This window comes from Pogoniulus pusillus, chromosome 1 (genome assembly GCF_015220805.1).
Source record: "Pogoniulus pusillus isolate bPogPus1 chromosome 1, bPogPus1.pri, whole genome shotgun sequence".
Classification (NCBI taxonomy): domain Eukaryota; kingdom Metazoa; phylum Chordata; class Aves; order Piciformes; family Lybiidae; genus Pogoniulus; species Pogoniulus pusillus.
Window position 1 is genome coordinate 15,791,399 of NC_087264.1, and position 14,414 is coordinate 15,805,812.

Sequence of the window (14,414 nt, forward strand, 5' to 3'; positions counted from 1 at the left end):
ACAGCATGTGTTAATTAATCATAATTGCAGGAGTTGGATTGTCATTGTGGGGGTGTTCTGAGATTTAATACTATTCTTTATCATCTTGTTTTTTTTTCAGTTAACAGTTAAAGCATTACATGTCCGTCCAGAGTCTGGCAGATCCCCACAGGAATGTTGTTTACGTGTTTCATTAATGCCACTTCGCCTCAACATTGACCAGGTTGGTTGTGCCAGTGTGAAAAAAAATCAGTTAATAGTGTTGGATTTTTTACCAGATACTTGCAACCATTACACTTGTTTATGGGGTAATTTTCTTGATTTACTTTATTTTTTTTACTTATGATCAGTCACATGTCTTTGGATCTCTGCTGCTCTGTTTTCTGCTCCAGCTCTTGCAGAGACCAGCCTACTTTTAATGTTAAAACTAAGGTTATCTGTAGACTTAATGTTTCCTCTGCAATACCAGTTTACCTGTGGAGACTTTTTGATGCTCTCACACGTTTTGAAATCGTGACTTTTAAAAAACATACACTTAATTTTGAATGATCTTGCTTTCTTTGTTCATGAAGTGGCTTTTGTGTTTTTTAATGGAGAAAAGTTAATCATTAATCCAGAAGCTGTTCACAAGATTGCAGTCGAGGGCACTTGACATGAGAGAACTGATTTGAAATCCTGAAGGCTTCGGTCTTGCTACCAACTGCAGTGGCATGAAGATCAGAAATGGGAGAAATTGTTTTACTTTCTTTAGAAAACCTTCGTGCAGAGTATTTTTCATATACTCAAGAAATAGATGGGCTTTTCTTCTGTGCTGCTAAGGAAGCTACATGTGTTTGTGCATTCAAATCTTAAGTGCAGTTGTTACTCCTTGCTGAGACATTTCTTGCTTAATTTGTCACCTGCAGAGAGTTGTGTGTTTTCTCAAGACAACTGAGAGTTCATGCCTGCCTTCTGTTTCCCTTAGCATGTGTTAGAGACCAGGTTTTTCATTTTGCTGTTAGGAAAATGGAACTCTGGATTTTAATAATTTCGTGTAGAAAAATAGCATGGTAATACTGCCATCTAGTGAGGCAGTGTCTCCCTCTTGATAATTTTCCAAGTCTTATCTTTTGTACCATTAAAAAAAAAAATCACCTTTACAACTTCTGCAGGATTAACCACAGCTTTCTTGGAAGTAGAAGGCTGCATGGAGTCGTGTTATAAATTCTTGTTACACTCACAGATAGTAATATCAGCTGGAATCAAAAAGAAAAGAAACTACAGAAATCATTAATGGTAGGATAATGCATGTGTCAAAAAAGAAAATGAGATACAATAACTTCAGAACAGTAACAACAGAGGTATTAATGTCTTTTAGTGAAGCAATAGCAAGATCTGATTTGGAATAATTTGTCTAACATTGGCAGTATTAAAGGTGAATAGAAATATACTTGAACTTCTTTTTATTGGAAATCTGAAAAAAGTTTGTGGACCTTAAACACTTGGTTTCTGAAATTAGTCTCTAAAATGAGACTAGAGATGATGAATACAACCCTGGAGTTCTAAGAGCCATTTAGATTATTAAGTCATATTATACGTAGCAGGGGGCAATAACAAAGAATATCTTTCTCTTTTCTGTCCTAGATTACTGTGTGAGTTTTCCACATTTTAATGGATCAAAAAGAAATACGTTTTGGTTCATATTTTTTGTAGAAAAAAGAGCTGGAATAGTAGATAATAGAGAAGAGCTTAGAGAATGTGCTATATATTTTTTTAACCTGATTGTATTTTATTTTTGACATTAGGATGCCTTGTTTTTCCTGAAGGATTTTTTCACTAGCCTCTCTACAGAAGTAGAACTTCTAATTACTCCAGATCCTGAAGGTGAATTTTTCAAAAATCTAGTACAAAAATTCTTTTTCTTACTCCTTCAATGTGTTTGTGTATCTATAAATTCACACTTGAGTCTTGTGAGTGTAAAACCAAAAATTAATTTAAAAAAACAACAACAAAACACAACACAAAAAAAATTAATACAAAACAAACCACCACTACCCCCAAACCCATAAATACCATTAAAAGTGTTCAGCACCTGGGATCCCAATTATATAAAAGACTTCACCAAAATTTGAGCGTATTTAATAAGAACTTCTGAAAAAAGAGGATTGTATAATATTAAGAGTTGTTATTATGTAAAACAAATACATTATTTAATACCTCTTGCATAGAAGAACGTATCTGTCTGATAGCTTGTAGTTGTTAATTCTTGGAGAAAGGAAGAGTTCATGATTATAAACAGATAGTGCAATGCACTTATACAGTTAAAGCAGTACTTCTAATGAACTGCACCACCTGATGCAACAGCCAGTGTATGTTGACATATTTTGTGACATTATTAGCAGCTATACATTACTTATATCTGTTGAGACACCATGCTGAAATGCATAGATAATTAAGTACTGCCATTAAAAGCAGATTATTTATGCAGGTGCATAAACCCCAACTTAAGCTTAGTAAGATACTATCTTATGAAGACAAATATTGCCCTGTTAGTAGTTTGTATTAATAAGCATTAGAGCTTACTCAGGATGCAGTAATTGTATAAACTCAGACTTCTTGTGAAAAATGTGCATCAGTTGACTGTATATATATATAACTTCTTACCTTAGTTAAAAAGTCTCCAGGTGCTGAAGTTACGTGTAGTTTGCCCCGGCATGTCAGCAGCCTTAAGGACCCAAGTCCAGTGATTTCTTTCTCGTCACACAAACAAGCAAATGAAAATGGTAGCATTGATTCTATGGATGTGATTAGTGGAGAGGATCCTCATTTCTCAGAAGAAGTGACATCGTACAGTGATCAGCCTGTATTTTTCAGGTAAGCTTTTATTAAAATTTTGCAGTGGCACACTGCTGCTCTGATGGATGCTTTTAGAAAATGTGATGATGAGCTGTTCAGACCTTATGACAAGGTGCATTGTTTGTTTATTGACTGATTGTGGAAATGAAATTTATTTATTGTTTCTGTTAGATTTTACTTGCTACTGTGATCAAGAAGATAAAATTAATTAAAGCTCTGCCATGTACAGAAGCAGTAATGAGATGTTTTATATATAAATAAGAGCAGTGTTTGTGCTCTTCTGTCTAGCAATGTAAGTTGGATCTAATATGACCAGAGACGAGAGTATATAGATCTGGAGTACTGCATTCAGTTTTGGGCTCCCCAGTTTAAAAGGCACAGGGATCTGCTGGAGAGGGTCCAGCAGAGGGCTACAAGGATGATGAGGGGACTGGAGGGCATGGCTTATGAGGAGAGGCTGAAGGACCTGGGATGGCCAAGCATATCGAGGGGAGGCTCTCCTCTGCCCTGGTGCAGTGTGATCCACATAGACCTGACTGGGAAATCAGTATGAAATATGCATCTTGTTTTCCAAAAGATTTTTGTGTGCAGATGCCTCTAACAACAGATGTATACTTCAGGAGGCAGTGCAGAGCCAAAATATGAGAAACTGTCGTTCTATTTCACCACATATATCACAAATAGAAGTTTTTCCTGAGTTCCAGCTGCAGGGCTAAATTGTGCTCACAGAAGCATCATTAGCCATTCACTTTTTGTGGGGGCTTTGTAACTGAAATGCACGCTATGAAAATTGAGGGAAGAAGTTAACTTGCAGGATTATTAGCACTTTGAGGACCACTGAATTTATCATAAATGGTGTAATGTTAACTAGATGTTAATAAACCAAGAGAAGCTGAATTGTACTCTTAATTCTAAAGTACTAACCCAGTAAATAGAGAATATATGGTTTTATTTCCTTTTCGTGTTTTCTCACTGTAAAATTTCCCTCGTCTATCTCAGAGAATTTCGTTTTACATCAGAAGTTCCGATACGTCTTGATTACCATGGCAAACATGTGTCGATGGACCAGGTTTGTGTATAGCACTGATGATGTAGAACAAAAAAAGTGATGTTCTTTGTTTGATGTTTTTCCCCACTGTGAGCTGGGGCATATTGTTGTGCTCCCTCTAATTATTGATTTGATCTGGAGAAATGTGAACCTTTTCTTCCTTAGTTTCGCTTAATGTCGTTTCACTGTTAATTTGAATAATAGGGGCTGAATCCTTCTGTTATGGAGGAGTGATTAATTAATGCGAGATAATATTTGTCCAACAATAATTAATACTGTTTATTAATTTTGATATTCAGAACTCTCACCACCCCTGACCACTGATTTTAATAATAATCAATTCTTCTCCCCATCATGGAAACATACAGACGAATAACTAGATCTAGAAATAACTTGCAAAAATATATAAACATTAATTGGACTCAATTGAACAGGAAGAGGAGGTTGCTGCGGTCAATATACCGCGTGCCCTCTAGATGGACTCAAGGAGCTTCTTTCTGCTTATGGTAGAAGGCTAGGTGAATTATAAGGGGCTTTTAAGTATTTACTCACAAAATATCTCCCAACTTGCGGGGCTAGCTACAGCTTCAAACAGCACCCAAACACTTTCAGGGAATTCTGTTACTGTCTTGGTGGTCACTCCCAGACTTCTGGGGAAAGGAAAGGAGACAGACAATCTCTGGCTTTATCCTGGCTTCTCTGGACGATCCGTGTATCTCCAGGACTTTCTGTCTTGGCAGGAGACTTTCAGGTATAGGCAGGATGTCTTGCAATGTGCAGTCTTAGCACAATGTCACAGTGGCTGTGCAGGCATTTAGAGCCTGTTCCTGGTAAACTTGAGGCAGGCAGTTTCCAGGCAGTTCAGGATACAATAAGGCAGTGAGCAATGGCAGCAGCAGGCATGAATACAACAGCAGAGCACATTGTTTTTTTCTGCTCATCTCTTTTTATCAATATAGCCGAAGACTAATGGGCCTTTGGACGCAGAATAACCAATCAGAATGGCAGTTAGCCAAGCTTGAATCGTATTAGGTGAAGCTATAGTCTTGCTTTACTCAAATTTGAAAAAGCATAGGTCTTGCACAAGGCAGGCACAAGCTAAGTGTGTGTGTACCTTGTTTACCACAGAATGTAAACAAGTCTGGGCAGGCCAGAGTCCTTGGATTCAGTGGCTTCAGGTTCTTTGTCCTCTTTCCCACAGTTGCTCCTCCACAGAACAGAAGGAGGGAGAGCAGAAAAACATGTCTGGGCAAGCCAGGACACATATAAGCCCATTTTGGCCTGCTTAGGCCTATCACGACACCTTCAGGTGTGGTTAATTCAAAATGGACTTTAAAGACACATTTATTGACTCGGTGACTGGAAATCTTTTTTTTCCAGTCATGGTGCCTCTCAAAGGATAATACCACTGTCTTATGACAGAGTAGTGCTTTTTTTTTTTATTCCTTATTAATATCAGAAAAAAGTATTGACTTTTTTTAACTCCTTGTTTTCTTCAAGGGTTAGAACATTTGGAACATGCTAACACCAGAGCTATGTGTACATACTTTGTTATGTCTTAAATATTTCTGAAGAAGCCCTCTTATATCCATACGTTTTTCTCACAGTTGCCAGTTAAGCCAGAGCTCATCTTTAACAAGTTTTCATGTAACGTCATTCATGGCACTGTAAAAAGTAGCATTTGAGAGACCAGGGGAGAGCCAATTTAGGCATGAATACTTGCAATGACAGTAGAGATGATGAGATTGTTTCTGACCTACAGATTATACAGGATGAGTAAATTCATGTGATAAAATATTTCACTTACAGGGGACACTAGCTGGGATTCTTATTGGGCTTGCTCAGTTAAACTGCTCAGAATTAAAGCTGAAGAGACTTTGTTACAGACATGGGTAAGTGTATGAAATTATAGATTAACATTGTGTTTGCAAGTCAAACATGTTTATAGTGAATAACTGAATGTAACAAGAAAAAGGAAACTCTCTAATGTGTTACTTTTAAAATCCAAGATAGTTTTAAAATCCAGGATACTTTTTGACTTCACAAATATTTCTTGATTCCAATTTCTGTCAAACATATATTGTTCAAGAAGAGCATCTATTTTCAGAGCAATATTTACTGTATGTGCTAGTCTGGGTGTGAAACTGCTTTAGCTGCTTGTTTGCTTCCTGTTGAACTCTGTGTGATCATGCTGTCTTGAACTTCTGTTCTGTGAAGCACATGGATGTGAAATGATTGGATTAGCAGAAGATGCTGCTTGAAAATATTCTTGTTTCAATGACATCATTGTTTACTTCAAAAAATGTATTTGTGTTACTAGGAATTGCTTGGTTTAGATTTTTTTTTTCTTTTAGTTTATTAGGTGTGGATAAATTGTTCTCCTATGCCATCAGTGAATGGCTTAATGATATAAAGAAAAACCAGCTGCCAGGAATTCTGGGAGGAGTCGGGCCTATGCATTCACTAGTGCAGTTAGGTAAGTTAATTCTCATTTCTACTGAGAACTGTATGGCAGTTGTTTTTAAAAAAAAACAAATTTACAAAACCCAGCACCTCTCCCAGATAATGCTGACACTTGTTTTTGCTTCCTCTCAAGGCATTCCTGTGATGTAAGAGAACTTTCTAACTGTGGTCTTCTGTTCATTTTAAGTCCAAGGTCTGAAAGACTTGGTGTGGTTACCAATAGAGCAGTACCGAAAGGATGGCCGTATTGTAAGAGGCTTTCAAAGAGGAGCAGCTTCTTTTGGTACTTCCACTGCAATGGCAGCACTGGAGCTAACAAACAGAATGGTTCAAACTATACAGGTACAGTTATTACTGCTGGAGTTAAACATAAAATGAGAAGTGTTGCTAGTAAGTACTCTAAATTTAGCTAGTAACTGTATTTTTAAGTTTGGGTGCATGTACTAAACAAAGCATAAACATCTGCATCCATAGGAAAGCAGAGCCTAGGCAAAGATTGTACTAATCTGAGATGAGAATTATGGCATCAAATGCAGTGGTTAAAAAAATGTGTTAAATGTTGATGAACACCCAAGCTGTTGCATGTTGTTAATGTCTTGAATGTGTTCCAGCATACTGTTTAATACTAAAGTACTAAGCTACATTAAAAAAATCACTGATCTTGAGAAAGATGAGTTCTTTGCGCATGTTAATTTTCCACATTCATTCTTTGGTCATGGAGCTTAATGTGTAGTTAGAGCTGCACCCATTCCAGACTTCCTTGTACAAAACTTGAATCTGCTGTAAATGAATTTTTTTTTTTAATTAGAGTTCTTTTAATTCTTTAATCTGTTTCTATTAGTAGTTCAAATTTGTAATCAGATACCATAAAACTTCTTGTATGTTTTGCATTCACTCTGGATCTTCAGGCGGCTGCAGAAACTGCATATGATATGGTATCACCAGGGCCTACTTTTATTGAAGCAAAAAAGGTCAAACGATTCCCTCGCCATCGTTTCGCTCATCAGCCAGTAGACCTACGGGAAGGTGTAGCCAAAGCATACTGTGTAGTAAAAGAGGTGAGTGGTGAAGTAATTGTCCTTATTCTTAAATTATTCCTAAGTTTGATTAAACTACTGCATGTCAGCTTAAGCTGACCGAATGAAGAAGAGAATTTAAGTTCTTAATCAGTAATCTTAACACAACAGAAACTGCATGGAAAAATCAGAGAAACAGAACTGAACTTAATATTGTGCAGGTAAGTGTGAATGGGACTTTGGCATGTTTTACAGTTGTCGTGAGACATGTAAAACTGATTTCCTGCCCTATGTCATCTGTCCTTTCCTATCTGCCACCCAGGCCCCACTGTCACTCACCCAGTTACTGTTAATTCTGAGGTTCTTAAAGTTCAATACCAGATTCAGAACAAGTGGAAGTTCTTTACCATGGTAGATAATTAAAAGTTTGAATGCTGACCCGGTTTATTGTGTTATGCTTTTAGTTAAGTGCACCTGATACTGTGTGCGGAAAGTGTTAGGTCTTAGTTGGGGAGTTTCATTGAATTCTGTCATTTTTTTTAACATCTTACAGCACCCCATGGCTTCCTGAAGGTGTTCAAAAAAAGACTGGATGAGATACTTAGAGCCATGGCCTAGCTGATTGGACAGGGCTGGGTCATAAGTAGAACTGGCTGATCTTGGAGGTCTCTTCCAACCTGGCTGACTCTGTGATTCCCTTGTGTACAAGAAGTGATACTGAAAGTTACCTTAAGTTCGTGGTTGTGTTACTCTGAGCCATATTAGAAGAACTGAATCATATCTGTATCAGTGTAGTTAGACTACAGTTATAATACAAATCACAAAGATGACAAATGCTGAGCAGTTTAAGTTTTCCTTAGAACTAGGAGATGTTGCTTTTTTTGTCTTTCATTGTAACTCATTTCTATTAATTTCTTGAAGGGAATTACGGACACAGCCCAAACTATCTATGAGACTGCTGCTCGTGAGCATGAGAACAGAGGAGTAACTGGAGCAGTAGGAGGAGTCCTTCGTCAAATTCCACCAACTGTGGTGAAACCTCTCATTGTTGCAACTGAGGCAACTTCAAATGTTCTAGGTGGAATGAGAAACCAGATCAGACCAGATGTCCGTCAAGAAGAGTCTCAGAAGTGGCGCCTTGGGGAGGACTGAGGTTATAAATCTGACTCAACAGACAGGTAGCAAGGCTGGAAATGCAGAAGACTCTCCCATTGGCAGCCTTAGATGGAGCTCAATTTCTTTTGTCATGCTCGTCTCAGGAACAAATGAGGGTTTCAGCTATTGCTAGCAAAACATTCAACCAAAAATATTTATGAATTGAAAAGAAAATTCGTACTTGCTTATACTGTGTGTTACCAATACCTTTGGTCAATAGTGCCAAACCTAGCGAAGCATGCGCTGCCAACTCAGAGACATGCTTGCTCTGGTCTGTTTACCATGTTTTTCTTGGTAGATCTAACATCTGAAGCAGAAGCCTGTATGGTGAAACTACAAAAGAAATGTTCTGAGGGTAGTCAAAGAACTGTTTTCGATAAAGGGCTCAGCAGATGCTCTTCACTGACTAAAGGATAAAGCTTTCATTCTGGACATGAGACATGAAGGCTATGTAATGTGGAAACAGATAAGATAATACCATTTAGTGGTCATATACATTGCTTTTAATGTGGCACTTGCAGCAAGGGCAAGCTTGATAACCATTCAGAAATTAAATTCAATGTTGATACACCTATGAACAGGATTTATTCCTAAATATTAAATACCTACTTTTGTGGGTCTCTGAAAAACCTGAATGTTGCAGAAATGTTCTGTTGTGTTGCACTTTAAAGGATATGGCCTGTATATTGTGCTTTTTTATAGTGTGAATAAAATGTTATGTGCATTATCCTTTATGTGGTTTAGAACCTTACACAGATTATTGAAAAGAGCATCATTTGATGATGATCCTACAAACAAAAGGTGTCTTAAATTTGTTTAAATGACTCATTATATGTAAAAAACGTTTTTTTCTTCTGTTACACTAATTACAATGCTAAAAGAACTGTTCTTCAGGAAAACAGCAGTTAAATGTTATTGTGGCCAACAGTTCTTTGTAAGAATGAGAAATCCTAATTAAAGTAAAATCAAAATAATGCATAATTTCATGGTTAAAATTCTATACAGACTTTAATATTTTCTATTTAAAGTTCATATTGTTGCAAAGTTGCTGCTCTGACACAATTTCTAATTTAAACTGTGCATCGTCAGTTACTTGACAATGAGTATTTTTGACAGTTTAATTTGATCTGAGGATAAGTGGGAGGATTAAAAAAACCCAAACCAAACAAAAAAGATCTTCAACAACAAAACTTCAAAAATCCAAGTTGTTACTGACATGTATTTACGATTTAGTAGGTGCCCAGCATCTCTACAGGACTTTATCAAGCAACTGGCATTGTTCTGTTTCTAGGCAGTTAAAAGGCTTGGAACTAACTGTGTGGGAGTAACATTTTTTGGTCCTGATATTAGCAAAAACAAGGATATAACATAAAGGCTATTTCAGAATAGCAAAATAAGCATTTTGAATTCCAATAACTTAACACTTTGAATCACTACCCCCAGCATAAATTTGTCATAGTTCTGTGCTTATTTTAACAGGAAATTCTGGAAAGAAACTATATTGAAAACCTCCACCAAAAGAGTGCCATCAGATGCTATTGATCAGACTTCAGTTTCTAAGCATGATGAGGAAGTATGTTCACTTTTTTTTGTTTAATACCTGCTACTAGTGAAAACTTCACTGGTGGGCCTTACAGGAAGAAAGGGAGTGTTTGAAGGAAAATGGTTACTGCTCATTCATCCTGTTAAAACACTAGCTATTCCTGAACACTAAACATTCTGGCTAGAGGGTAAATGATTTGAAAATGTCCCTTCTGCTGGGGAAAATTGCAGTCTGCTTTGTTATTATTCGTAAACCAAAACTCCAGTGACAAACAAAATCTTGTGTTGGGTGAGAGGAAAAGAAAATCATGTAATGTTCACTGGAATGGTTCACTTTGAAGACCTATTTATTTCAGTTAAACAACTTGGTTTAAGCAGAAAGTGCTTTTGAGAGGACAAATGCCTGCAAATCGAATGACATGAAATATTTTCTGATATAAAAATACTTGCTGCTGTTCCTACTTTTGTCCAGTAGTTAAAGAGCTTCGCTTTGGTGAGAGCTCTAAGAGTGAGCATTTTGCACAAGAATGAGTTCCAGGTTTGCAATTTGGCACTTCCTGAATGCCTTCTCCAGAGGAGGTGATGACTCAATGCAAGTAAGTAGCAATGCATCATTTTTCTTTGCAATGACTCTACTCTGTAATTTCAGCAGGTCCAGTTCATCCAGTTAATTGGAGTATACTGTAATGGTATCTACATATTTTCTTCCTTTTCAACCTGCTGAAAAGGAGCAGTTGGCATTTCAGCATTCATTTAATTTTCAGTTCTGTCAATCTGATTGTACTACAATGCAATTAGAATATATTTTTATATGAGGGCATGCTGTCAGGCTAAAACATTTTTATAGATTGTCTGTCATTGTCACCAACACAGGCTGTACACATTTATTAAACTTCACTTTTCATTAAGTAAACCCTTGCATTCACTGCTTGCACTTTATTGAGCCTATTCAGTGACATTACTTTTTTTAAATGTTTTTCCAAACGATTTCTTATTTTCAGATGTATAGTCTGAATCGTTTCTCAGTTCTAATGTGATCTTGCAGTGTTTGAAATGTTTTAAAAAACAAAAACCAACATAACAACATACCCTACAAAACTTGTCAGACTGGTCTTTACATTGGAACCCTGTTCTCAAAAGGTCTATGGAGTCGTTTGTGTTTTGAATTGAAGTGTATGTTGTGTATGAGAAGGAATTCATTAAATGATAATACTGTAAGACTTTTCAAGCACTTAAATGAGATTTGACTCTGGATGTGTTTCCTGGAAATAGAAGCCTGTGGATGCCTTGCTATGTTCTCTGTTAGCAGGAGGAGATCTGCACAAATATTGTTGCACATGAGTTTTCCACTGAAATCAGTCGCTATTTGTAGTGGATGTAAACTGACACTGTTTAATGATCAATATTGTCTAGTGTTGAACTGAGTGCTGTTATGTAGTCTATTAGTGTTCTGATAGACGGATCCTTGGCTTTCCTGAGCATCCTGGCACTTAATACGTTATGTGCCTCAGAAGTACCTAGAAGAGACAGTTAGCTTTTGGAAAAGTGCAAAAACACAAAACAAATGAACAAACAAAAAATCAAACAAAACCCCATAACAACAGACAAAAGCTGAACCAAAAATCATGCCTCATAAGAGTCTTTGTAGTGACTGGGTGTAGAAGATCATTACATCCATGCAAAGCCAGCTTTCATTTTTCTTCATGTGTTGAAAGTTCCTAAATACTGCAGCTTTTTAGCAGTGTGATGTACCCTGTGTGTACTTGCCTAGTGCTAAGCATTAGGTCAGTCACCAGTGCTTGAGGGCTATGTGTGGTTCTGGTTTCTCATTAAGTGGTTAATCGTGAACATATATTGCTTGCTTTCATCTACAGTTGCTTAAAAGAGTTGTAAAGAAAGGTTTCCTAATAAACAAAAAAGCTGTTAAATTATTATGAACACAACACACTGAACATGATCCATATACCTGCAAGTGTGGTACTGGTTTAACAGTAAATGTTAAAATGAAATGTTGGAGAAACAGTGAAATCCAATAAATTGTTTAGGTTAGTTAAATACTTTAAATCTTTTAAATATCTGACCTCTCACAGCAACATAAGCATTGTCAGAAAGCCTGTAGGTATTTATGTCAGTTTGGATGCCTAATTTGCATAGTTCTGTCTCCCAGCTCATGATTTAAGCTTTTGACAACTGTTTTAAGTTGCTCTATATGCTGAATCTTGTTTACAATCAGGAATTGGATACTGCAGATTAAGTATGTAAATACAAATCATGCATTTGTACTGGATTTCTTAATGGTAGCTCTGACAAACAGCAATTTGTGTATATGTTTGTGTATATTTTTTACACTTTTTGCATTTCTAGTAGTTTTGTGGTATTGTTTGTATATAGTTTGCTAGGGTAAAGAATATACATAGTCTCAAATAGAAACTGCTGTGGAAGGGAATTGATTATTTCAACTTGAGATACTTCGCTTAAAGTTCTTGTCCCCTCAGTGTATCTTTGAGAGTTATTTTTTACCATAATTTATACAGCACCAAAAGTGTATATTATAGCTTATTGAAATGCTAAAAGGCCTGAGTGCAAATAGGTTGTCCTGTTAAGTATGTTTAATGGAAAAAAAGATTTGTAATGATGCATAAATAAATATCTTAATTTGTTCCTTGAGTTGGTTTTCTCTACCTACGAATAGAACTAATATAAAAGAAGAGTGTCCCAAAATAACAATTAACTGTTTAAAGCTTATACCTACCTGGCTATAGAGCTCTACATTACAAAAAAGTAAATTTAAATAGTTTAAAATTTGCACAGAGGTCAAAAGCTAGAAAATAAATTGACCTGATCAATTTAACTTTATTGTTGAATCATAGACATGAAGTGCTCTGTGTGAGATCACGTAGTCTTCCATAGGCCTCTTGGCACATTTAGTTACTGAGCATCTATTTCTTACCTCAGCATTCAGTAGAGATTTTAAAGATCTGTGAAGAACACAAAGTAATTAATTCCTTCTGGGATTCTTGCATATACCAACTTCACAGGCATTCAGTCGCATGCATCTGAAAAGCAATCTTAGAGGGCTCATTATGGAGTAATATTAAACACTGGTGGCAGTGCCAGATCCCTGAATAGTGAGACATATGACAATGTTCTCGTGGCTTAGAAAACTGAAGTCTGTGTAGTGCTTGACAGAATAGTTAACTAGGCAGTAACCCTTCACTTAAGAAGACAGTTGACTCTGATTCTGCATTTCCTCCTCCCCTCCTCTCCCTTTTGTAAAGCAAGACCTTACATGAATTAAATTCCAATTTCAGTATCTTTATTTAAAAGCTTTTATTATTTTTTTTTAATTTAAAGAAGCCCAGTGTAAGTATAGTGAGAGAGAGTGTGAGGAATTTTTTCTTTGCATGCAGGTTTTGTTCTAAGCTTTTCTAAATATTACTGGTAAAAATGATCTGTGAGCTGTGCTGAGGGGAAGCATGGACCACAGAGGATAAACAGGGAACAGCTTGGCTGTAGTTTGATCATCCCAGAAAAATATGACAAGTTAAAGGAAACTTATGTCACTTGTTCCTAATACTTTCTTTGTAGATCAAAAGTGATGTTTGTGAACTTCTCTTACAGTCTGTACTTCTCTGGATTTTTGGGAGTTGTCTTCATTTTGCACCAGGGAGATGATACAGGATGGCACAAACTGGAATCACAACCCGGGCAAAACATCCAAGAAGTTCTATTTCTCTTCACTATATTAATGCATACCAAGGACATTCCTGATGTCTCCAGATTAGTCTGAAGAGCAGAGGATATGAGCAGAGGAGATTGCAGCCACCAGTATGACATACTGACCTGGAGCAATATTAGTTGGTGTTCCTGAACTGCATTCATAACTGAGGATGGCCCAGGCTGAAGTGTTCTGGTTTTCTTTTTCTTCGTTTTTGCTGCCAATTCCTATTTCCAGCAAATAGTGTTATAGCCATCTTGTATTACAGATTACAAGGCTTAGTGAAGCTGCCTTTTTCTGGCAGGTAAACTGAGGTTTCAAAGCAGTTTTGTTCTGGAGTGAGTAGATGAAAGCAGAAGTTACCGAAAGGCAACAATGCAGTATTTACAGCCCCAGGATTTCATTTGTGTATCTAATTATTTATTCTGTTCTTGATTTAATTCTGTATTAGGAGTATGTGTTAAATTTGGTCCTTGCAGGCCAAGATTGGAAGGAAGCCTCCAGGGAGAAGAGATGTGTACCTGTGTAAGCAGAAGGAAAGTTACTGGGAGTTTTGGAGAGTATGGAATACTTGTTCTTCAACACAGAACTTAATGAAATGGAGCACAAAGGTAAAATGAGTAACAGCTGTCTCAGAAAGCTTTAACTTTCACCTTTA

The 14,414-nt window shown here is 36.7% G+C and overlaps 1 protein-coding gene across 2 annotated transcripts in view; it reads left to right on the plus strand.

Moving 5' to 3' along the window:
• ATG2B (autophagy related 2B) overlaps positions 1–12,705 on the plus strand; it is a 46,872-nt gene extending 34,167 nt beyond the window's left edge. For both annotated transcript variants that reach the window (XM_064142034.1, XM_064142023.1), the window contains 9 exons: positions 101–202; positions 1,764–1,842; positions 2,628–2,832; positions 3,814–3,883; positions 5,672–5,754; positions 6,217–6,338; positions 6,513–6,667; positions 7,234–7,383; positions 8,263–12,705. In XM_064142034.1, the coding sequence (XP_063998104.1) occupies positions 101–202; positions 1,764–1,842; positions 2,628–2,832; positions 3,814–3,883; positions 5,672–5,754; positions 6,217–6,338; positions 6,513–6,667; positions 7,234–7,383; positions 8,263–8,493 (1,197 nt within the window). In that variant the 3' untranslated portion in view covers positions 8,494–12,705. The remainder of the gene's footprint in view (positions 1–100; positions 203–1,763; positions 1,843–2,627; positions 2,833–3,813; positions 3,884–5,671; positions 5,755–6,216; positions 6,339–6,512; positions 6,668–7,233; positions 7,384–8,262) is intronic.
• The last annotated feature ends 1,709 nt before the right edge of the window (positions 12,706–14,414 follow it).